Below are 26496 nucleotides of genomic sequence, written 5' to 3' on the forward strand. Positions count from 1 at the left end.
TTCTGTATTCTTTCGCCTTTGCCATTTCTTAATAAATTGTCATCCTTCAAAAAAAAAAAAAGTATAGTTGTTCAAGTGACCACCACCACACTAACAGACTTGCTGGTTAACTATCTCTTACTTCCATACTTATGGTTGAACACAAATTAGAGTTTCAAAGCTTTCAATGGTAGTGGAAGACAAAACTTCTGTATTATGTACATTATGACTAGTATTTAGTCATGTGGTTTCCAAACATGGTTGATCCGATAATGGTTTTATTTGCAAGTCCTATTTGCAATTAGCAATTGCAATGTAGTACAGGTTACTGACATGGCTCAATGATGAAAAATATTATGATGCATTCTCTGGTCAACGAGTAGATGTAGAACTGTTGGAAATATAGCCATATTCAGGTTAATAGAGTATGCTATTGCTCTTATAGAATCAGATCATATTTTAAATTTCAACCAATATTTGAGGTGTGGAGGCTCTGGAATGAACCATTAAAAAATAATAATAATAATATAAAAAAAATAGGACTACTACAGATGAATCTTTAAAAAAATAAAATTGAGGTCATGTTATTTGCACAGTAAATATTTTATGCCGTAGTTGACCTACGTATTTTGTTTTCTTATACAAATGGATACCAGGTCAATGAATTTGTGATAGCTGTCTCATACCAAACGTTAAATTTTTATATATAAACGATTGCTCTTCAACCATGCGATGGATTGATAGTTTTGAGTGGTTTAGATGATAATCCCAAAACCCAATGACTCAACTTGAACCTTGGCCAAGTGAACTCAACCCCATGAGTGGTTTAGATATGATAGTCCCGAAACCCGGTGACTGTACTCGAACCTTGGCCAAGTGAACTCAACTCCATGAGAGGTCAAGCCAGCGCAACAAGATTCAAACCGAGCAATTCACACAGTCAACTATGTTAAACACGTAAAACACAAAAATGCTGCTCTTCAGATTCCAACTGACGACCTTCTCAAGGCAGGAACCAGTTTGCCATGAACAATAAATACATTAATTTTAGCAATTACATTCAATTCAGGCATGAGATATGTATTGTCACTTGAGCCCACTACATCCATTCTTAATTTAATCATTAAAGAAGTCTCAACTCTCAAGTCCACCTGGTTGAACCATAATTTATAATCCACACAGCGGATAACTTCAAACCTGTCATGTGCATGCAACATCCAAACAGTCCAATATGTTGACCCACCCACCACATGGATCTAGTAGGAAAATCAGCCCAATCTATTCTTCAGCTGGGCAACACGATTGGTAACAATATCTCATCATTGATAAATAGCCAAATACATAGTATGGGATGCTCAATTAGTGGCTACAGCTGATTTTTGCAAACAAGTGAACCCCTGGATGTGGCCCACCACCTATTGAAGGGTTGGATGCAGGATGCACTCAATATAATGTATCTACTGGGAGAACTGTAACTTGTGGTCCAAACAGTTGGACTTTGACCTCACTACCAAAATGTGGTCAATGTGGTTGTAATTCATCGAGTCTTCAGATGTCAACCTGACCCAGCCGAATATTGAGTTGAGTTTTTGAACTGCAGTCAAGACTAATAAGTCCTAAAGTCATAGCACCTAGGATTGATTTTATTACATCCAACAGTCTTTGCTGTTGGTAGGTGGGACCACTTGGCCTTAACAAGGGATTCACAGTACAACAAAGTGTGAAGAATTTATACAGGATCGTTAGCTCTGGAATAGATTGGTGGAATGAAGCTGACCTATAATAGCTTGGAAAAGGATACAACAATGATCATGCCCAGGACTTCTGCCCATCCATCACGACCATGGACTTCATATATATTAGAATTACAGGGTATATATAGATTTATACGGTCAAAGACCCTCATCTGTAGTTCAAAAATTGCCTTTTGAAGGACCCATGAAAGATATACATAACCCAGCCCATGAATATATGCTTATAGACAGACGATCACCTTTGAAGCCAGTTTCCAGCACGTCCACCAGACCCAAAAATACAGAACAAGTCAATACAAGATGTGCAGCAGAATTACCCGTGAGATGACAGTCGAGTGGGCAGGCGTTTTTGGAGCAGCATTTCAATGTGGTGATGAAGCAACCTTTGTCAACGTTTAGTTTGCATCTTTGGCCAATTTAGAATAACTGGAAAAAGAGACTCGTAGAGCCATCACCGAATGATCTCAGGTCTGCTGGTTTCACCAGTGCCCTGCACAAAGGGCAGGTACGCTCTCTTTCAAACCTGAAAAAAGTGGGGTCCGAAAAGAAAAAGGCAGTCCCAAAGGACTGGTTAGAAGAGACTAAACAGAAAAAGATGCATCGAAAATTTGCATGCTGTGTCCAGTGCATGCAACAGTAGCTGCATGCTGTCTGTCAATCATGTACATTCATATATAGCAACTACAGAAATATGGATGCATGCACTTACCCCTACTTGTATGGTGATCCCATATGTTAATTAGGGTTCTGCAATCTCATATGTAGCACATGCTGATGCATGAAACCCAACTAGTGTCCCCAGCAGCCATGCAAATGCATGCATCATCCACACATGATCCCATAGCCTGTACATGTATGGAAACTACATGGATGTGCATGCATCACATTATGCTTTCTCAGATGGTTATGCACACTGAGGCCCACAAGCATAAAACCATCATCAGGCGGACAAGAAACGACAAATAGCCAAAGAGGGAAACAAACTAGACCAAAAGGACTGGAAACTAAATGCTCTACCATTCAGATACGCAGTCTTCGCAGAAGATGTGTTTACACCTAAGCAAGATCGGTGCATGCATCTTCTCCTGGCAAATTGCACACAGATCTCCTGCTGCAGTAACCTGCATCAATCCACCAATAGCTTAGAATATACAATGGAGAACCTGGCAATGAAATTGGATAGTTGCATTAAGTAGCTAATGAAAAATCCTAATCTCTGCACGAGTCCAAGATATGGGTCAGTCATCTGGGGGGACCACCATGAAAGTGGCTTTCAACTGTGGATTATTTCCCTTTAGTATATATTATGATTTTTCTCACGGGTACACATTATGCTCTTCTCTGAACTAATATTTGTACCATGGATCATTGGTCAAAAGTGCATTGGGACAACTACCAAGTGCCAACTTACTGAACTGGGGAAGTACTCATCCAACGTACACAGGGAATACATGGACATCAATCAAGACATATTGATATGGAGGCCATTGTAGATTGAGAGTTGCGCAAAGCTCTCACTGATTGGACAATCATAATAATCCAATGGGCTGGCCATCGAATCATCATCTTCACCTCGTCCCAGCTATTTAGGGGTCTGCTATTCTCATGATTGCTTGGAAAAGCTATCACTGATTATTGACAATCATAATAATCCAATGGGCTGGCCATCGAATCATCATCATCACCGTCTTGTCCCAGCTATTTAGGGGTATGCTATTCTCATGATTGCTTGGAAAAGCTCTTGTTGATTGGACAATTATAATAATCCAATGGGCTGGACATCGAATCATCATCATCACCTCCGCATCCCAGCTCTTTAGGGGTCTGCTCTTCTCGTGATTGCTTGAAAAAGTTCAATGACTGGCTGCTTACCTGTCATCAACCAACCTTTTATCGGACTAGGGACAGGAAATAGGTGATTAGAAAAGGAGATGGTCTTAAGTCCAAATTCAACAGGCAAAATCAGATGTTACTAATGTCTATTCAGTTTTAGCTTTTGCGCTATATGCTTCATCCAGAATGGAGACCAGCACGGTATGTCATGTGTATGGCGAAGAAGAGATGAGCTGCCACCATCCAGTAAATGTTCACCATTTGACACCATTCCAGTCCTCGCACAACAGAAATAAAAACAACTCCCAACTCAAAACTGTATGAAGGTAAGATACAAAGTAAAATGAAACCGTGTACAACCTTTTGTACTCAAAACTGTATGGGGATATGTGACAGATGTCTACAAGATCCAAACCACTCACCTGGCGAGACAATATATAGGCCATGGCCCAAAATCTACTCAGATGACAATAGCTGCTTGAACTGAACATAGCCAAAGCCAGGTGATAATCCATTCCCTTCCTCCAACAAAGGGCACAGGATAACCAAATAAGCCATATATTTGGGCTGTTGACCCTTTTCTGTAGGCCTATCCACTTGAATGGTTCAGATTTTGTGCTGCAACATGACTCTTTGGAAACTCAGGTGCAAAAATGAAACATGCCCCCAACCCCCGCAAAAAAAAAGGGGCGGGGAAGAAGACAAAAGGAAGTGGGTATGATTTTATCTTTGAAAAATAGGCATAATAGAACAACTTGGGACTAAAAAGGTTTGTGAGGGGCTGATGCCATCCATGTGCTGACATCGGCGTCGCCTATCGAATAGGCACTGCTTCGCTTAGAAATGGTGTGCGTATGGGGTATTTTGGGATATAAAAGAGTTGTGAGGGAAGCTGTCAAAGTGGGGGCTGGTGTATAGTTATGATGTAGGATTTCGTTCCTATTTCTTTGGAGTCTTTTATGGTATAGTTTGAATGGTTTTTAGGTTGGAACGCTCTATCTTTTATAGACAGAGAGGCAAAAGTTGGAAGGCTTTGAAGCCCATCCATTGGTCCAGAAAGCAGACACCACCAGTGTTGACAAGAGGGATTACAATGCTTTCTTTAATTTCTTATAAGAAGAGGTATTATATGGGTTGAGATTAAATCTAACTCAGGGCTGAGATTAGAACTAAGTGTTTGGGTTAGTGAAGATTACAAGGCTTTCTTTAATTTCTTAAGAGTGCACAGTGACTCCCTCTCCATATGGCATCTGGCAGTGATGGCTTTCTTCTGGGCCCTTTGGAGAGAGAGGATATATAGATGCTTTCAGAACGTTTCCTCTCACTCATACAGAGTTTCTTCCCTTCCCTTGCGCGATCTAAAGTTGTGGGCCGTCAATCTTTTGGGCAGAGACGATGGCATGTGCTCCTTTTGATTTCAGGCTTCGGTGTACCTTCAGGCTCTGCTGAGCCTTTTGTCTTTCGAGTTGCATAGGTCGTCCGTCACCACCCCCCACCCCCCCCCCCCCCCCCTTCTCTCTCTCTCTGTTTGTTGCTTCTTTTAGGGTTGCTTTCACTCCCTTTATAATAATATTTTCCAAGCTTGAGAAAAAAAAAAAAGACCTACATAATGCCTGTTCTACAGATTTTTGCAAAGTCTATGTTTGAAGATTGGATTATTTTTTTTGAAGGATTGGATTATCGCTATTGTGGCTTGTTTTATTTGTGGGGAAAATGCATATTTGGGTTTAAACTCCTGTTTCTTTGATGCTTGAAGTTCTTCTAGTGGTGTTGCATCACTCAGGTTAGTTTATAGTTTTTTATTGCAGGTATCTATTTATGTTATTGTGAGGAACTTATTTTGGACGACCAAACTTTCAACTTTATTTTCTGGAAAGTGCATCAAAATTTCCAGAAACTGTCAATGGCTGCTGGAAGTTTAGTTTACACGCTGATTTCAAGGATATTTTGCAAATACTTCATATTTGGTGTGGGAAAATGAAGTATGGCATACGCTATACAGTCGGAATTGAGTTGCCATCCATTGAGTCCTTCGAACCTAGATCTATCCTGCATCAGTGGGCCAATGAAAGCAAGACAGAATTCTTTGGAAATGATTACTTCTGTTTCTGGTCCTCTTTGGGGCATCCAAAAAGAAAGAAACAAAAATGATTTCAGCAATGTGGGTCAGAAGTTGGGGTTGAGAGTTAACAACTCTCAATCACCAATTTAGGTTCTCTGAAGAAACAAATTCAAAGGGGTTGCATTATAAAAGCGGAGAATGACAGTAAACCAGCCAACCATGTACTCAAATTGAGCGGTAATACAACTCAGTGCGTGGTAGGGTTGTAGTTATGGATTTGAATGGGGTTATTCAGCTCTTTTCCCAGTCCAAACATGAACTCAAATTAAGCAGAGGTGCAAGGCCCCTAGAGAAGGCCTTCATGTGTGCATGTGAGTGGGAGGAATGGGAAACGATGGAACAATTACCTGCTCAGATGTTGCATATGATCCATAATGCACCTCTTTACGTGACAAGGCCTTCGATGCAGCAAAAAAGGATTGGACCTGCACATGTCAATTTAAGGATGCTTAGCAATCAAATCATTCTTGTTCCGCGTATGATTGGCAAGACAAGATTTATAATGATGATACAATATATATATATATATATATAAGGTTATGATAATGATGACGATGATGAAAGCTTAGCAATCTGGTAAAGGACGTTGTCATTGTCTGCACGAATGAACACAAGCCCCACCATGTAAAGATAAGTGGTAAATGTGAAGAACACGATGATAAGCTATATGGAAATGCGCACCTTCTCAACAACTGATGTCAATTTAAAAGTCAGGTACAGCCCTGTGGTGAGCGATGAAAAGAGGCTTCCATATTCCTTGTTCAAGAAGAACCGATACCAAACTGGTGCTGGCAGCAGAGCGCGGTACAGCAGCAGGAAATACTCAACTAGGGTTAGCATTTGACCCTAAAATCCAAAGGAGAACTATGTAAGAAATCATCATCCCAACTAATTGGGGTCGGCTCCATGCAAGAAAATGCTTCCTTAACAATCAGTAAAGATGTCTATCAATGCAAGCAATGTTGCAAGCAGCATGAAATACTCAACTAGAATTAGCATTTGACCTTAAAATCCAAAAGGACAACAACCATGTAAGAATATGTTTCATTAAGAACCACTAAAGATGTAATATCAATGCAAGAATTGTTGTACGATTGAATAGAAAATTGCAATTGTAAGAAGTTTCCTCTTGTTAAAGTCCCTTGATATACATTGATACAACATCCTCTAACGGCTCGAGCTTTTGGAGCAAGTGGTGATTTGATATGGTATCAGAGCAGAAGGTCAAGTATTAGAATCCCGGGGCAGCAAATATGCCTCCATAATATATTCTCCCACGGGGTCGGCTACATGAATCATGTTCCACCATTCTACTCCATCAAGGGCCACGCCTTAAGTTAGACCATAGGTGATCATCTTCTATTACTACCTCCATCTATGTCCTTTTGGGTCTTTCCCTTGCCCTTTCAGAGCCTTCAACTTGTACCAAGTCATTCCTAACCAGTGCGGTTCTTGGTCTCCATTGCATGTGACCAAACCATCCAAGTCTACTATCCCTCATCTTACACCTATTCATGCTACTTTCCCTCATCTTAAGATCCCTCCTAAGAAATATATACAACACAGTTTATATAAGAATTGATCTTATCATTCATATATAAAATGATGAACAAAACTCTTATAAGTCCCACGCACATAATATAATGGGTGCATGATGTTGAATAAATGAAAGTATAAATCTCTACGTTCTGATTTTTTATTTATTTATTATCATTATTATTATTATTATTATTATTATTATTATTATTATTATTATTTTGAGTTATAGAGTGACATTACACGTTAATCTACACTAGGAGTATAGGACCATAATTTTGAATCAGTAAAAATAGCGATCTGGATCAGAAACAATCCATAATTCAGACCATGAGATTTGGAACAAAGAACATAAGGAGTTGGTGATTTAGGTAGCAGTGAGGCAGGAATTGTCTTGACCACCCAATTCATGGATATTGTAGGCTTCTTGCACATAGTTCAGATGACCCAATCAATCTGGGTTTTGCCCAATCACCTATCCAAGAAGAGCCCATTCTAATGAACAGACCCTATCAACACACACTGTTTCATATATCGATTGTATCTGCTGATATTATCAATATCTCACCTAGGCAATATGAAACCCACATGCATTCGTGAAAATACATATCAATAGATCATGATATATCAATGCGAATACAGCTCAATAAATGTGTTTCAGATCAATACTTGTGATTTTCACAAGTATAGTATCGATACACAACGATTAGTGTGAAATTCATGCAAAAATAGGGGGAAAAAAAAGAGGAATTGGAAATATTCGATTTTGTGTTCTGGTGTGTTTTCTATTCTCCACTCAAGTCATTTCACATCAAAAGACAAATTTGGTGGAGAAATCATGATCCAAAAGAAGATTAAAACTGGAACCCCAAAGGTGAGAAAAGTTTGCTTAAGTTCCTTTATTTATTTATTTTTTACAAGGTTTTTAAGCAAGAAATGTGGCAGAGGGAAATGCTCTAGAAATGTCTATCAAAGGATTTAGTCACATCTTTGAGGCAAACGCAAATGCACTAGAAATGCCAAACGGAAAAGATGAAATCTGGTTGGCCATGGACCAGCTGGGTGTAGATAAAGCCCCAGGCCGGATGGCTTTCCTATCCTCTTTCTCAAGAAGTTTTGTGGTGACGTCAAGGAAGATGTTTTAGCATTCATCAACAAATTTTATGAGAGTGGAAGATTGGCAAAAGACTTTGGGGCTTTGTTCATAGCCTTAATTCCCAAAAAAGAAGAGGCGAAAGAGATCACCAATTACTGCTTGGTACTTGGTACAAGCTCGTAGCTAAGGTGGTGGATAATCACTTATGGAATTGGTTTAGATCACCAATTACCGCTTGGTACTTGGTACAAGCTCATAGCTAAGGTGGTGGATAATCACTTAAGAAGAGTTATGGAATTGGTTTCGATCACCAATTACCGCTTGGTACTTGGTACAAGCTCAAAGCTAAGGTGGTGGATAATCACTTGAGAAGGGTTATGGAATTGGTTATCTCCTTTTCCCAGGGAGCATTTGTCAAAGGAAAACAGATACTAGATGGGGCGTTAGTAGTTTATGAATTCATTGGCCATAGATATTGATCTCGAAAACCAGAAGTATGCAAAATTAATCTTAAGAAAGCGTGTGATAATGTAAGATTGGGACTTCCTGGATTACATGCTTCATAGAATAGGCTCTGCGTTTTGTTGGAGGAAATAGATACCGGTGGAAATAAATACCGGTGTGTCTTGTAGGGCATAGTACTCAATTTTAGTCAATGGCTCCCCAAAAGGCTATTTTGAAGGCACCCATGGGATTTGACCAATGTTGTCGAATCGCATATGCAATCGCACGATCGCATATGCCTATGCACATATGCGACCGCATATTTAAAAATAAATTATATATATATATGGAAATTTTCAAAAAAAAGTACCAAAAAAAAAAACCTAAGGGGAACTTTTCTATATTAATAGATAACTAATTTTATTATTTAAAATACATTTGAGAGAGAGAAAATCAATTAAACATCAAGTCATCGACGATCAACAATATAGCTAACAAGAAGTAACAACAAAAATCAACAAGTTATTTATTTATTATTGTAGAAAATCAACAAACTATCTTCCTTGAAACTTATAAGTGCTTGAATCTTGATATTCCAACTTCCAAGAGAGAGGCAATGTGAGAGAGAGAGAGAGAGAGAGAGAGAGAGATTAAGACTACTTGTAATTAAGAAATGTAAGAGAAGAAGAGAGTAAGAGAGTTTTGGAGTAAGAATATTGCAAATGGAGGAGATTTGGAAGCCTTTTTATAAGCAAAATGTTGTTTTTTTTTTTTTTGCAAAAAAAATAATAATAATAAAATTAATATGCCATGGCCAATATGCGATTGCATATTTTCGCATATGGCACACATGCGATCGCATATGTGCCATGATCGCATATGCGATTTGCATATGGATATGCACATATGCGATCGCATATGCGCATATGCGGTCGCACATGACAGCACTGGATCTGACAAGACGATCCCCTATCCATGCATCTCCTCATCATTGTGGCAGAAGCACTTAGTCAAAATCCTTGTAAGAACCAATGAAGAGGGCTCATTGAAGGGTTCAATGTTTGGAAGGAATGAGATGACTGTTTCACACTTGCAATTTGCCAATGACACCCTCATTTTTTGTGATGCAGATTTGAGGATGGTGCTAAACCTGCGTTGCATTCTCAGGTGCTTTGAAGCAGTCTCAGGCTTCAAGGCTTGCCTCAGCAAAAGTGAAATGCTGGAGCTGAATGTGGACGAAGCTTGCTTCCATAAACTTGTATTGGGATGCAACGTGGGGTCGTTACTGTCAAATATCTTGGTCTACCATTATGCATTGGCTTTTTTTTTTTTTTTTTACACACACACACACCCCACACACCCATGCTAGTGGAATTTCACCACCTGTTGAGCGGACCCACTACGATGGGGTCTGCCATTATGCATTGGCTGTCCCTCCAAGTTGCTTTGGGATCCGGTCATCGTCCGATTGGAAAGATGGTTGGCTTCTTGGAAAGGAAGATGTCTCACGTTGGGGGGGAAGACCAACGGACATTAAGGTGGGGCGGAGATGACTGTCTATTTTATGTCTCAATTCGTTGTTCAGCTGGGGTCATTGCTTACCTGGAGAAGATTCAGTGGGATTTCTATAACAGGTCAGAATCAAGCCACAAGTTCCACCTTCTTGATTGGAAGGAGGTATGCAAGCCCACCAAGCCACAAGTTCCACCTTCTTGATTGGAAGGAGGTATGCAAGCCCACCAATCAGGAAGGGGCTTAGACCTACCTAGTTGTATAAATGAATGAATCAATTCAAATCGAAAATAGGTCACCTCATGTGCCATTTAAAAGCTTGGAGGACATTGCTAACGTTACCTTTATGGTGTGGATGCTAGCAAAACACGCGCATGGGGGCGGCGCACACACACGCTTAGTCTCCCAAAAGCAATGTCACAAGAAACCATCTATGCAAGCAAAAGGGTCAAGCGGACCCACTACAATGTGTCTCTAAAATCCACTATGACCATCAAGTGTGTGATCCCATGATAGGCATAGGGCTTAATAACCAGGGGATCTGTGATTCAAGTGAGCCACACCAAGGGAAACAAATTTTTTTTCGGGGTGGGGGGCATCCTTGATTTTGACGAGGCCTGCCTTGATGTGTATGTGAAATCCACTCTGGCCATTAGATGTGCCATCCATTGTTAGGCCCGGGGCCAAAAAGTCTAACCTGACCCATGATTCAAGTGGGCCACACCGAAGGAAACGGTTGGAAAAAGAGACATCCTCTCTTGATATTTTAGAGGGCGCACTATGATGAGTAGACGAAATCCACTCCAACCATTAGATGCCACACCAAAAACTTGGCCTAGGGCCCAAAAAAGGCCCATCTAGGTGGGCCGCATCAAGGGAAACAGTTTGGAGGGTCGGCATTACCTTGTACCATGGTGTGACATAAAGGCCATTACGAGGCCGTTACATGAAGGTAACGGTGGCACGTTACACGTTACGAGGTCGTAAAGACTGTAACGGCCGTTACGGAAAAATTGACTCGTAAAGGCCGTTACACTCCCGTAAAGGCCATAACGGTCCATTATGGGGCCAATCTAGGTTTTTCAGGGTTTTTTTTTTTTTCAATAAAAAAAGAGAGCTGTAACGGCCGCTACACCCCATATCCGTGGCCATTACTGTTATGGAATACCTTGTCTTGTACACTGTTTCCCATCTTGCAGGCCGCCTCAATCATAGATGGTCTGATTTTTTAACCCTGGGCTTAACAAGAGGTAACATACCTAATGGTCGGAGTGGATTTGACATACACATCATGGTGGGGTCCACCAAAGACAACCACCTTATACCGGTATGGATACTCTTGCCGCATTGCTTGCAAGAGACCATTGTTGCACGCGCCTGCTTAAGATGACTTGGTTTCTGTTAGATCGCCATGGAGGTTTTTCACCCTAATGAATTCTAGCTCTTTACATGCAAATACGTGATTCCACCGGATCCACATCAAAAACTTTGTCAAAGCATTATCACACTATTTTAAAAGCTTAAAGGAACCAAGCATGCAAGGGAATGACGGAAAGGCGCAATCTGCTTAACCACATAACCTTGTTATTTCCTACCATGGTCTCAGACAAGGGAATAAGATATAATAAGTATTGGCTGACGTGGGCCGTCTCTAAGGGCAGCTGATGCAAACCAGTTAGAGGAGAATTTGATCACCACCTTAAATTTCCTAAAACTCATTCACTTCTACAAGGGAGGCATTTCCCCATTTCTAGACAAGACATTGTCTGACAACCCTCCACATCTTTTCCTGTCTCCAAGGTTTAAAAAAAAAAGGAGGGGGGGAGGGGGGGAAGAAACACCATGGTGCTTGAAAGGAGACTTGCTTTCCTTTGCTGCATCATCTGCCAGACTGCCACCACCACCATATATCAGTGTTTCAAATAGTACATAGCCCACCTTTGAAGCGTGACACGTAAGCTACATAGCATGTCGCGTAAGCTACACACCAATATATTTTTAATCAAGGTTGCACTTGGTTACAGCAATTCATGATATTTTTCACCAAATTAGACTGGTTAATAGTAAATTTTAACAAAATTTTATGATATTTAGTGCAACGAAACGCAACCTAAAGTAATAGGAAAGGGCAATTATTAAGTATAAAGGTAAAGAAAGAGCAACGAAACTGATTTAATACTCTTGTATTATTTTCCTAAAAGAATTGAAAAGATTAACTATTTTTTGTTGAAAATTAAAAAAATGTTACAAACCAATGAAAACATCAACTGATTTTAATGTTGTAGCAGAAATAAATAGTAATGTGAGCTACATAGCATGTAGCATGTGCTATTTATCATGTAGCATAGGCTACATGCAACTTAAGCTATTTGCATGAGCTACGTAGCGTTAAGGCTAAGCTATGCTATGTAGCGTAAGCTACAAGCTACATAGCCTAGCTATTTAAAGCATTGCAATATAGTTACCGGTCTTGAAAACAGTCCAGGCTCTACCCTTGATAGATCCCTCACAGCAAGGATCTGGCATCCAGATGCATCTACTTTATTGCCCTTCTCCAAGAGAGGACATTAATCTACCCATTTCTGAATAAGGAGCTGAAGCTGATAACTTTTTCATAGATAAATTCCAGCCTGTTTGACTTCTTATCGATGCTGAAACGAACAATTGAAGTTTTTATTGTTTATAGATTCTCTTTGCTTTGAGGATTCCTCTATTTTGTTGGTATGATGCCCACGCTGGTCGATGTGATGCTAATAATATCAAGGTACAAACAACAAATTTTTGTTTCTGACATTCAATGGTGCTGGTTTTTTTTTTTTTTTTTTCACTACAATTCTTTCCCTGCATAATTTGCTTACAGAACAGATTTTTTGAAATTCAAAACTTAAAAAAAAAAAAAAAAGATTTTTGGAATTCCAATTCAAGACCTGTCTAGCATCATTTTTTTTTTCTCGAGGGTATAAACCTGTCTTGCACCAACGAGCATTATGAACTTAATGTGAGTTTTACAAGTGCTCAGCCACATTTCTTTTCTTTTCTTTTCCTTTTAAAATACAATCAGCGAACTAGTTCATCCGACATTATCAAATTTTACAATGAATGGCAAGTTGTGGCACCCTAATTGTCATGAAGCTATATGGAGATGGGCAAATGTACACATCACTCAGTCCCCCTTGCCTACTTAGCATATCTTGTGGCTTCGGCGGAGGAGATAAATGTGCAATAACATGGTCAAGTTATTGTTCAGAGTATCCCTGATATTATCCGTATCTCCAGCTTGGCAATACCAAAACGCTGGTAGTATAAAAAAATTCCAGGTATTGGCGATATATCGCTAAGTATCATGGATGCATCAATAACGCCAATGTACCGCCAGTATTTTCGACTATGTAAATTCCAAGTGTCACTTGCATCGCCAATGTATCGATATCGCCAATATATTGCCAATATTTTTTACCATGTAAATTCTAGGTGTCGCTTATATCACCAATGTATCAACGATATTTTGATAATATCGCCAATGTATCGATATCACCAAAAATCTGTTTATTAAAAAATGTTTGGATGGATGTGATGGGATGGGATGGGATGGATGTTTGGATGGGATGGGATGGATGGAAGGATGGATAGGATGGTTGGATCATCATGAATGTGTATTGTGTTTATATGCTTATTTATGCATGAATGTATAAATGCAATATGCATGTTAGTTTGCTTATTAATTGGTTTAATGAGATTTAAGTGATTGTTGTGCTACTATTGGATTGATTTCTTACGACAACACATATTTTTAGGCCCCATTAAATGGAAACTTATTATGTATGCATTCTTTTTGCAATTTTTTTATTCCTTAATATGCAAATATGTGTATTTTAGCATCTCCTGAAGTTTCACTGAAAAATTCCATTGTTTTCCCCATGTTTCCCTTCATTTTTGGAAATCAATGATAACAATATTGTTTTTGTCCTCGACCAACGAAACTTGTAGCGATACCGATACTTCAAATCCTAGTCAAGTATAAAATTATAACGGTAACAATGAACCCCTAGATAAACATAAAAATTTTATGTATAAAGTAGTAGAGATTGAGGGAAAAAAAGGCCTACCTGCTTACGGTAATTACGACCTCTATTGTTCTTGTAGTACATTAGTAGCATACACTTGAAAACCATCCCTGCTTGCCGTACCATGGTATCTGGAGAGCAAACCAATTTTGTGTGTTTAGAAGATCGATTTCATCCTTAAGGCTTACTAAACCTATTCACATGCACATGAACCCAATATAGAAAAAAAAAATGATGATTATAAGTATAAAAAAAAAAAAGTACTCAACAGATGCTCAGAGATAAAAGGCATCAGACATCAAAATACAATGCTCACAATGAGATATGAACCACAAAAGAATCTGGTATTGTTTATTTAAGAATACACGAACAAATTACAATGTAAAATGAAGATTAATTCTCCCATAAATACTAATGAAGATTTGTGCGCATATTCAGAACAAGTCTCATGATGTATCAAATTTCTTTTTTGCAAATTCAAACAACAGGATATAAGTTGCATGTAAAGAAAGAAATTTCTATGGCTACCATGGAATATTTGTTAAAGTACATCAGTGATGCAGGACATGAAATTCAAATATGATGTGCAAGATTTTCAGGCTTTAGATCACACTAGTTCAGAAACAATTACACAAAATTCCACATCCCACACAAAAGTTCAAGCACTCAATCAAGGGAAATCTATGCAGGCCCAGGCCTACACAAGTTAGGGCTGGATCAATCACATTTATAGACAAAACGATAATCAGAGGGTAAATTCATCTACACATGCACAGAAATAATTTCTCAATCCAAAGGATTCACAAGTTTCAAATCGGGGAACCCTAAGATTAGAAAATGGTCAAATAAATTGAAATTTAAGACAATCTAGGGTTAGGATTAGAGAAATTAAGCCAGAGAGGAATGAAGGAGAGGAAAGATGGGACCTGATGACAGTCCATGCGTGTGGACAGCGGGTCAGACCTAACACACATGTGCAGGGGCCTGTTCGCACGTGCGTGGGGGCTACAAACCCGGAAGGCGACTTCTTGGGTTTGGTCGGCCAAGGGTGGGCTCCAAAACTTCCGATTTTCAGGTCGATCCGATATACAGTCTGTGCGTGGTGCTCCGTCAAAGGTCCAGCCCTCCTGCAGGGCCAGATTGCAGAAATTTGCAGTAGATGGGAAACGTCTGCAAATATTTATCAATTTGCAAATGGGATGATTGTAAGAAAAGAGAAATATGGATGGTAGAAGGTGGGGGCAAATCGGGATAGGTGTGGCATCGCACCACGGTACTCAGCCCTTCGAGGAAGGGAGGGTTTCACACCCAATTGAATCTCCACAACTCAGGAATTTAGAGGAGCAGAAAAACGCAGAAATTTTATTAATCTTCAATGGGAAAAAAAAAAAAAAAGACTACAAGGGGTGCTTATTTATAATAAAAACCTATACCCTAAAACTCGCGCCATGTGTGCAACCTATTACTTGGAAACGAAGTAATAAAAAATAACAACTAATCAAAGCAATCTAAACCATCTATGATATTCCTAATAACAACAATAAGCAAAACCTAAAGTACTAGATTAATTAGACCAGTAGGCCATGATCATGAGAACCCATGGTGGGATTCACATGACTATCGGGTCCACTCCAACAAACCAAAATGTCGTCCTCTAACTAGGAGGCCCTCCTTGGACGTCGTCATCGATCCAGATCGATGGCGGGGCCCTCCTCCTTACATATGTGCATAGAGGGGGCGTGCGTGTGTGCGTGACGTCCCCATCAATCAGTAATGTCACTAGTTTGTTATACGAGTATTGAATATATATTTTTTACTTTTTCTTCTTTCTTTTTTGTTTTTTTAAACACATGCACCCACCACACACCAGTGGGATTTCACCACCTATGGGTTTCGAACCCAAGACCTTGTGTTGAAACTCCTCAGAGTCTACCACTCGGGCAAGGACTGGAACCCAATATATATTTTTGACTAGGATATATGGGTCGACATTAAGAGACCATGCACATGTCAAGTCTAATGATCACCATATTATTGATTGGACGCATGGCAGATTGAAATTCAAACAGAGGTGGGTAAAGCGATGCCACCAACCACATCATTCCACTCAATTAAGCCCAACATTTTTTTCCATGTTTAGGAGCGCTGAAGCTCATGAGAGTTGCGTCAAGGACTCAAATGATCATATCTTGTGGGACCTTGGCATTCTTTACAGTAGGTGATTGATATGTAAAGAAATAAGTAGTAGGTCCTTCAAAACAAGAAGGGTCAAGAAGGTTTTTAATACACCCTTAACAAAGCATCTCCTAGGCTCCTATCTACAAGGAATTTGACATGCTTCGAAGGTTGCCTTGGTTATTGGTGGATGAATGTGGTAGGAGGTAGAAGTGGGATCTAACCTGCATCCATGGAGGATGCATGAAGGTTTTTTTTTTTTTTTGAAGGTTACGATTTTATTGAAAGAAATCGAAATAACCAAAAGAATTACATAACAACAAACTAAATACAAAGGGGATCCCCTTCGCCAGTAGCACTAGAGTTTGAAACTCAATCCTTTACACCCAATTTGGCTCTCCTAAAGCCCTCCAATGCCCCCCAAAATAGGGCCCAGATACTGGCCAAAAAGGCCATCCTCCAATATCTCAAACCATTCTTCCAAACCCCACCCTCATGCCATGAGCGAAGAAAATTGTCTATTGTTTCCGACATCACCCATGACACCCCAAAGAGATCCCAGAAGTTGGCTCATACTACCCTCACAAATGGGCAATGGATGAATAGATGGTCAACCATTTCCTCATTTCGCATGTAGAGTAAGCAAATATTGGCGATTGTCATCCTCCTTTTCTGAAGATTGCCAATGGTGAGTACCTTGTTCCACCCCACCAACCAAGCCAATGTGACCACCTTAGGAGGGGCCCTGTCGGACCACAAACAGAATGTGTGTTCAAATTCCTTTACCAGAGAGATCCCTGTGAGCAGCCTGTAAAGTGTAGAAGGATCAAACTAAATATTTCCCAAACTTATCTATGCTCCACACCATTGCATCCAAATCTACTAAAGGACAAATACCAGCAAACTGCTTCGACAAGCATAAGAATCTTCCTCCTCTTCTAACAAATCCACGAATCCAATCTGCTCCTTGAATCTATTACCTAGTCCAGAGATGGCTTTTCACATGTCCGCGGGGCCCTATACAAGCCTCCATTTCCTAGTTATTAACTCCTTCGAAAGGTTGCCCTCATCCGTATCAAACCTCCATAGCTATTTACCCAAGAGAGCATCATTCATAAACTCCAAATTCTAATACCCATTCCCCCAACGGCTTGCACACATCCTCCCACTTCATTAAATGGAACTTGTTCTTCTCCTCAACTCCCCTCCACAAGAAGTCATGCTTAAGCCATTGCAACCTCTTCAAACCTTCCTTTGGGCGCTTGAAAAATGATGAGTAATGATGAGTAATATATCGGGAGTTTAGATAGGGTCGCTTTAATGAGAGCTAACCTTCCTACCAAAGAAAGATGTTGTCATTTTCAAGATGACAATTTCCTCTTAACTTACTCAACCACCTTATACCACAAGTGCTTAGTTGGCTTGCTAATACACAAAGGAAGCCCCAAATAAGTAGAGGGAAATGAACTTGCCTAACACTCGAACACCTCCTCCAACAATGGAACTTCCTCCTTTGAGATGCCAATGCCCTACATTTTGCACTTCTCCACATTCACATTAAGACCTAACACCACTTCAAAGCAACAGATGATTTTCCTGAGGTTGTCCACCACATTGATGCATCCACTTCATAGAAGAGAATAGTACCATCTGCAAACTGAAGGTGAGACACTTAAAGCACTCCTTTGTCCACCTTAAACCTGCTTATAAGGCCCATCAAAACCCCTTCTCAAACATTCTAGCAAAAGCCCCTGCCATAGCCACAAACAAAAAAATGGAGATAGTCGATTCCCTTGCCTAAGCCCCCTCGAAGATTTAATGAACCCTTTTGGCAATCCGAGGACCGAGAACTTGGCAGATCTGATGCAAGCCTGAATCCATCCCCTCCATCTCTCCACATCGAAACCGACCCAACATGTAGTCTAGAAGTCTCAGTCAACATGATTGTATGCCTTTTCCAAATCAAGCTTGCCCACGACCCCACTCTTCACATGCCTGTGACAGGAGTTTATGCATTCGTGCGCAACAACGAACTATCCAAGATTTGTTTGTCTTCTATAAATGCACCTCGCACCTTGGAAGTGATTAGCCCAATGATTAAGTGGAATCTTATAGCTTAGCAATAATTTTGTACGTCGCTCTAATCAAACTGATGAGTCTAAAGTCCCATAATCACTCAACATCCTTTTTCTTCGAAATTAATGCAATAAACGACGCAAAATCTCATATGGAATCCAACTGCTATCAAAGAAATAAAAAAAAAATGAAAGCTAGCACATCTCTTTTTTACCTACTCCTCGAAAATCTTTTTTTTAAAAGGCCATGGTAAAACCACCCATTCCGAGCACCCTGTCTCCCCCCCAAAAATCCACCGCCACCTTGATTTTCTCTTCAAACACCTGCTTTTCAAGAATAGCCGCCTCATCCACAGGGATCATTGGAAAGGCAAAGTTATCAAATCTTGGCCTATCCCACCACTTGCAGGAAAGGTCCATGTCAAACTTCATTATAACGCCATACATGCTACTCCATGCTACTCCATGGAACACTTGGTGTTCCTAACCCCTTCCCTTAGCCACATGGCCCTTGAACATTGCTTCCATTTTATTTCCTCTTCAACCGATTCATGTATTCGAGTGAAGAAGCCTCCCTTCTCACCTTTTCATCCTCCGTCAACTCCATGCCCTCTTCCTCAATATCCAACGCTTGGATATCAAATAAAATGGCTCCCAACTCCTACTCCCGGCCCCCTAGCACCTCCTTTTTCAAACCCGTAATCTTGCCCTTGGGCAACTTTAACTTCTAGAATAGAATGAAGCCCGGATGACCGTCTACATTGAAAGACGCCCATCACTCCTTCACCAATCGGTAAAACCCCCACTTCAAGCCACGTGAGTACAAATATGAATGGCCTATGATCCCAACCATCCAGGTCCATCTCTAGCAAAATCGAATAATGGTTTGATATGGGTCTTAGAAGACCACGTTGACAAATCAAAGGGAATTTATCAACCTAATCCACAGACAAGGAACCAATCCAACTTCGATATGATCATCCTGTCGTGGCCATTGAACCACATGAAGTTGACATCGCCCATCGGAAGATCAACTAACTTGTTCTTCTAAACCCATTCCGATAATTCCCCTATGTGGTGGGTTATACGGCCTCCTGTTGACTTTTCGTACAAAAACCCGATAGCGGTAAAATCCCCTCCCATACACCATGGCATCCCCACTTATTCACAACCAGATCCAGTTCTTCCCACATTAGTGCATGCTATCTAGGCAAATTAGGCCCATAAACTACAGTGAGCACCAATCTAAATCTAGTAGCCAACTACCTCAACAGAATAGACATTGAGAATCGACCACACCACCAATCCAATTTCGCCCACACATTAGTATCCCATATCACCAGCACCCCACCAACTGTAACTTCCGCATCTAGAGTCACTCCCTTCTTCGACCTCCCACTCCAAAGAGCATTGACAATCATCTGATTCAATGAATTCATTTTGGTTTCCTGCAACAACACAATCTAAGGCTTGAATTGCCTACACAAATCCCCAATTTGGGCTCGTTTTAGGGGGCTCCCCACCCCCTAAAATTCCAGCTAATGATCTTCATCAGTCACCCTCTTTTCCCCTCCTACCCTAGTCCTAGCCTCTTTGCACCTTCCCTGCATCATAATTGATAGAGCAGGCTAAGAATCGCCTACACAAATCCCCAACTCTCTTTTTCCCTTCTGAGGCCTAAGAGTCGCCTCCCTACAAAGGTATGGGGCTTTCTGAATACCCCTTTCCTCAATCAATTTAAATAACAATATAGTCTTCCTCACGGTCCCCAAAGGTCACGCTTATTAACCTTCCCACAAACCACATGGCATCCCTAATCCAACACATTTCTTTAGCCGTGCAGACATGTTCCCCCTCTTCCCGCACCTGCACAGTTGAGATAGATCACGCCTCCCACAAAGTTGTATGTTCTCCACTGCATTGCCCCTTAACATCCGCAACAACGAAATATCAAGAGCCTTAACAAAGAAAGGAACACCGCCAGACAACTCCTGTAGCATTGAATCCCCTCTCCCCGATCAACACCAATAAAGACATTGCCCTGTTCAACCCCCACCATCGCTCCTACACCTTCTGTTGTTGAGAAATTGCACTCGGATAGGGAAGATGTTGTCTTTCTTCCATGGGCCTCGTTTGGGTAATGGCTCAGAGACGTCCACACTGGAGTTTCCAATTCCTCCTGCCCTAGTTACTCTACCTATCTTCAGAACAGCTCTAGACTATTCAAGTTCCCTTTAGATGAGTCGAGGATTTGTCTCACACATGCCTTCGCTAAAAGCCTCCACAACAAAAGGCAATGTAAGGGATTTCTTTGTGTGAGGGATCATCAGCACACAGGTTAATGATGTGTCACTGATGCAGGACATGAAATTCAAGTATGATGTGCAAGATTTTCATGCTTTAGATCACACTAGTTCAGAAACAGTTACACAAAATTCCACATCCCATACAAAAGCTCAAGCACTCAATCAAGGGGAATCTTATGCGGATTCGGGCCTACACATGCTAGGGCCAGATCAATCAAAATTATAGACCAAACAATAATCAAAGGAGGGTAAATTCATCCACACATGCACTGAAATAATTCCTCAATCCAAGGGATTCACAGATTTCAATTCGAGGAACCCTAAGGTTGAAGAAAGGGCATAAAATTGGGGATTTGAATAATTTAGGGTTATCGTTAGGGATTTGGGTGAAAGAGAAGTGAAAGAGAGAGAGAGAGAGACAAACCAGAGAAACACCACATACATGGACAACAGCGATGGCCCATACACACGTGTGTGTGATCCCGCTCGCATGTGTGTGGGGCCCACGAACCCAAAATCCCCCTCCTTTGGGCTGGTCGGCCAGGGGTGGGCTACAAAACCCCCGAATTTCAGTCTGATCTGATGCACGATCTGTGCGTGGTGCTCCGCCGAAGTTTCAGCCCTCCTGCAGGGCCAGATTCCGAAATTTTGCTGTAGAGAGAAAAACGGCTGCAATAGAGGACGGATTTAAAGTGTAGCTGACTGTAGGAAGAGGTAAATATGGAAGGTAGGAGATGGGGCGATTTGAGATAGGTGTGGCTTCGCACCATGGTAGTTAGCCCTTCGAGGAAGGGAAGGTTTCACACCCAATTGGATTTCCACAACTCAGAAATTTAGAGCAGCAGAAAAAAATGCAAAAATTTTATTAATCTTCAATGAGGAAAAAAGACTAAAAGGGGTGCCTATTTATAATAAAACCGTATGCTCCAAAACTTGCGCCATGTGCGCAACCTATTACTTGGAGACGAAATAATAAAAAATAATAACTAATCAAAGCAATCTAAATCATCTATGATATTCCTAATAACAATAATAAGCAAAACCCAAAGTACTGGATTAATTAGAATAGTAGGCTACAATCATGAGAACTCATGGTGGGATTCACATGACTATCAAGTCCACTCCAACGAACAAAAACGCAGTCCTCTAACTAGGAAGCCCTCCTTGGACATCGTCATCGATCGATGGTGGGGCCCTCCTCCTTGCGTACATGCGTAGAGGGCGTGCATGTGCACGTGATGTCCCCATCAGTCACCCTCCAAATCGACAAGAGAAACATGTTCATCTTCCCCCTCTCGTTCAACACCACTTGTCTCATTCGGCAGCCATGTGGCCTCCATCGCCACCCCCTCTACACACCCCTTTGACGAGAGACGAGGCACCCGTCCCATGCATAATAAAAGCACCATCTCCCCATTACTCCTTGAGACGCGTGGCCCTCTCTTCACACACTAGCTCCCTGTCTTTGTTAGACAAGACGTCAGACGACACCTAGCCCCTCTCCTTTTGTCACGTCTCCCTCTTCTTCCTATCCCGCATTCCTCTCCTGAGAAGTGTCCCGAAAAAGATCCATTGATTCACCAAACCACCCTCCACAGATACCTGCAGTCCCTTTGCCGACTTATCCACCCTTCTTTCCCCCCTTTGGTCGAAGCCCCTCCACCAACACCAAACAACGAACATGAAAAGCCTACACCATACGAGTCATGCAATATCTTCATCACCACCTTCAACTTCACCAACAGCCATGATCACTTACTATGATCCTCATGCAGATCCTTACAACTCTCAACTCATGGTAACCATCCGAGGATCAATGGATGTCATCTCCCCCAAGCAGGCCTCACCTCTATGAACACTTCACGGGCCCACAACTGCAACGGAAGGCCCCATAGCTAATGCCAAATCCATTCCCATCCAATACTCGACCAACCCTCCCACTTATAGACACCCAACACTAAGGTGTCCCTAAAAAAACTACCGGTGAGGATTGACCTCAGCTTGTGGTTTAGGCGAAATTAAAACTTCTCGTTGAGCATCTCAAGACCGATCTTGTTCCTCCACCCTCCAATTACTTTCAAGCAAAAACCCCACCTCCAAAGTAGCTCCCTCCCTTACTAACAGTACCAAGCACCACTAAAAACCAACCCTACACTCTCAAGCACCTCGAGAAAGATATTGATCATTGGGATGTCAACCTCCAAGCTCCTCCACACCCACTTCCCCTCTACCTAGCCCACGTCATCTTCCTCCTACCTCCTCTCTCCCTTCTCTGCCTCCCTCCCTATCACCACATACCTAAAAGAGAGATTGTTCCTCAAAGTAATCTCCCCCCTCCAGATCTCCTTCTCTTCCCCATACTACCCTTTCTTCTCTTCCTCTACCCTCTCAACTTCCCCAACTTTATGTGATTCCACTCTGTTAATCACCTTCGGACCATATTTTGCCTCTTTTTCATCAACAAATGTCATCCCCTGAAGGAGCTCCCATTAAGAGTTGTAATTACCTTCTTTGACAACTCCTCACCTTCCATTCTCACAAAAGCAAAGCCACGAGCGAAGCCCGAGCGAAGCCCCTCGATAGAGATAACACCACCTCTACCACTTTCCCTACCTTACGGAATTCATTATCACGATGTGTTTCCATCAACCCACTTGGAAAGTTCTCAATGAATAATGTCGGAATCTCCAACAAGGCTCACGCCCCTCTTTTCCCTCCTCCCCCTTTCCTTTTCCATTTTACCAAGACCCATTTCCCTAACACCCTTCCTCCCCTCTGGTCCCATCATTCCTACTCACATCCTCCGATATCCCCCCCCCCCCCCCCAAAACACACACTCAACCTTCCCAACCCCCAAATCCGTCCTCCCCCTCATGACCCTACTCCTATGCCCCTTGAAACCATTTTGACTTACCACCCTGCTTCTCCGTGAATCCATCACCTCTTGATCTCCCTAAGCTCCTCTCAATACCACATCACGTCTTGCACTCGACCATGCTCTTAAACAAGTCCTCATCCGTCTCTTGTCCTATTGCATCTCACGTGGAATGATGGTGTTCTTCGTGCCCTTCATGAAATAACCAAGCATAAGGGCTGAAATTAACTAGGATATCTCCATGGAGGACTTCTCATGGACATTAGTGAATTGGGATTGGGAGGAAGAAAATAGGCTGCTTTGCAAATGGCAGCCTTTCATGTTTCGCCACACAATTTTTTCTTGCATGTAAAATGATCCTAGTCCAATGCAATTAGCTAAGTTCTTCCACAAAGGGTTTCTTGTGGACTTCAGCCAATTGGTGGAAGAAATTAGGGCAGAGAAGGAATTGTGAGGTCGAGATGCCCAAACAAGAAAAGAGCGCTTATGTTATATTTGAAATGGAGAGACAATTTCCTCTTGCATAATGTTCTTGCCTTCCATTTTTAATAGAATTTCTCTTTATCGACACAAAAGAAAAGAGGGTGTCATCAAGTGTGCTCGCCATTCCTTACTAAGGGTTGCATCAAGGATTCTCGCCATTTCTCATTTTCTTTTTGAATGACAACTCAAATTATTGCAAAAGAGAAGAAAAGCCAAAACAAGAACCAGCAGAGAGGATGAGAAATCATCCTCCACAAAACAGTTCCCAAGCCCCCAAAACATACAAGAACAGCCCCACAGGTAAAAGGTGAAAGAAAAGGGGAAAATTAAAAAAGAAAAAATCCCAAACTAGACTAAGCAGGTTTCCATTAGTATCACTGCTAAAGATATTAGCAGTTTTTTAACGCAAAAAGCAGAAAAGATAATGAAATCTTGAAAAGACTCAACATGGCAAACCTAGAAATATTCATGTTGCATCGTAATTTGCCATTGACGCCTTCATACTTTGTGAAGCTTCTAAAAGTCAAATGGGTGAACTTAAGGGCATCTTAGGGTGTTGCAACGGTGGTGTCTGGTACTTAAGTCGAAGAAAAATTAACATGGTAGGAATTATGTTAGACTAGTGGGTATGGCATGTGCTAAGCATGTGGAGAGATGAAGCGGCTTTCAAGGGAGAGGGCAGAGGAGTGGGAGTTATTTGATACACTAGCAGAGAGTGATGGTTGATACTTAGCACTTTGAATGTGTACATGTGGCATATACAAACTCAATCCAAATGTCTAAGTTATGATAACCATGTTAGATAGGTTATGTTTCAAAATTCAAATTGATTTAACATACCTGATCTCTTATTAATAAGCATTTATTCATTGAATTTGGACCATTGACTGTTTTAATTCAGCTATCAATTAACTATCCATCAAGTGGTCAATTAAAAAAATCAAATCACTATCTATTTATGTTTGAGAAATGCTCCAGTGATCTTAGAGCATTATACATTATAGTGCTTCTAGTTGCATTGGGACACTTAGGCAAAACAATGCACATTTCAAACATCACACCAATTTGACAAATATTGGCCATTTATTTGACAATGGCCTTTGACATGGACATCATTTACACAAAAATTAGGTCAATTAACAATTTGACCCATCTATTTGTTAGGGCTCATCAAGTATTGCTTATGATTGTAAAGAATCAATTGTCTTGCAATTGTAATCCATGGCTTGGAAAAATAATGGCATCAGAATCAAAGCCCATAACTTGTATGACTTTTTTTCTTTTTTTTCTTTTTTACACACGCACACACACCCCCACACACTCCCGCCGGTGGAATTTCACCACCTATGGGTACTTGAACCCTTGACCGGGAGTTGAAACTCCTGAGAGTCTACCACCCGGACAAGAGTAAGGACCCATAACTTGTATGACTTATTTTCAGTTCATGGTATTCCACTTCTAAAATTTCTTAGTGCCATAGTATCAACCATCTCAGTCTACCAAAGCATCAAAGTTACTCGTATTTTAAAAAGCACGAGAGTTTTGTTAAACACGGGTCGGCCAAACACATGTAACAGAATGACTTAATACCCTTTCTTTTGGATAAATCCCTTCCCATGTCCTTCAATAAGTGAAAGTTTTAGCTCCTTAAAACTTTCCCCTTTTAAGGGTAGATATTTATTTATGAGAATAAAAAAATAGAAAACATGTTGCCTCTCAAAAAAAAAAAAAAAAGAACAAAAAAAAAAGAACAAAAAAAAAAAAGAAAGAAAAAAGAAAAAAGAAAGAAAGAAAACAAAGCAATAACAAAACAGAGGCAAAGAAAAAGGAAAACTACAATACAACAGGGAGACTCATCTCCAGTCCACAATGGACAATGAGTCAATGCAACATCCACTTCAGCTAGTGATTCAGGCTCCTTCAAACTAATTGCATGGGTAAATTTTTCCAAAGTTATTTGCATTATATATAGTAGAGATGATAGTACGATAGATCAACTTCAATGCAAGATGGAGGTGTGAGGAAAGGAAAATAGGCTTCAGATGCCACCGCGTGTCCTTCTCATGTAACCAGGTGGAGAAAGAAGTTGCTTATGAAAAAGGGGTCCAAGCTTATATAGCTCAATGGGTGGCATTCTTCATCACAACCTTGAGGTCTTGAAAATTCGTTCCTCGCTTACTGTTAAAGCACATGGTAGAAAAGAAGAGATCGGGAAGTGAAGGGTCTGGAAGGAGAAAAGATT

At 40.9% G+C, this 26496-nt stretch overlaps 1 protein-coding gene across 5 annotated transcripts in view; it reads right to left on the reverse strand.

The window, feature by feature from the left end:
* Positions 1-1777: 1777 nt before the first annotated feature.
* The window catches only part of LOC131223788 (uncharacterized), a 39677-nt gene continuing 14958 nt past the window's right edge, over positions 1778-26496 (reverse strand). For 4 of the 5 annotated variants that reach the window (XM_058219295.1, XM_058219293.1, XM_058219294.1 and 1 more), the window contains 5 exons: positions 14383-14471; positions 6370-6534; positions 6036-6113; positions 2751-2854; positions 1778-2256 (listed from right to left, as the gene is read on the reverse strand). In XM_058219295.1, coding sequence (XP_058075278.1) covers positions 2151-2256; positions 2751-2854; positions 6036-6113; positions 6370-6534; positions 14383-14471 — 542 coding nt within the window. In that variant the 3' untranslated portion in view covers positions 1778-2150. Of the gene's footprint in view, positions 2257-2750; positions 2855-3532; positions 3606-6035; positions 6114-6369; positions 6535-14382; positions 14472-26496 lie in introns of all 5 variants that reach the window. The other variant, XM_058219297.1, reaches the window with a different exon arrangement.

The sequence above is a fragment of the Magnolia sinica genome, chromosome 13 (genome assembly GCF_029962835.1).
Source record: "Magnolia sinica isolate HGM2019 chromosome 13, MsV1, whole genome shotgun sequence".
NCBI lineage: Eukaryota > Viridiplantae > Streptophyta > Magnoliopsida > Magnoliales > Magnoliaceae > Magnolia > Magnolia sinica.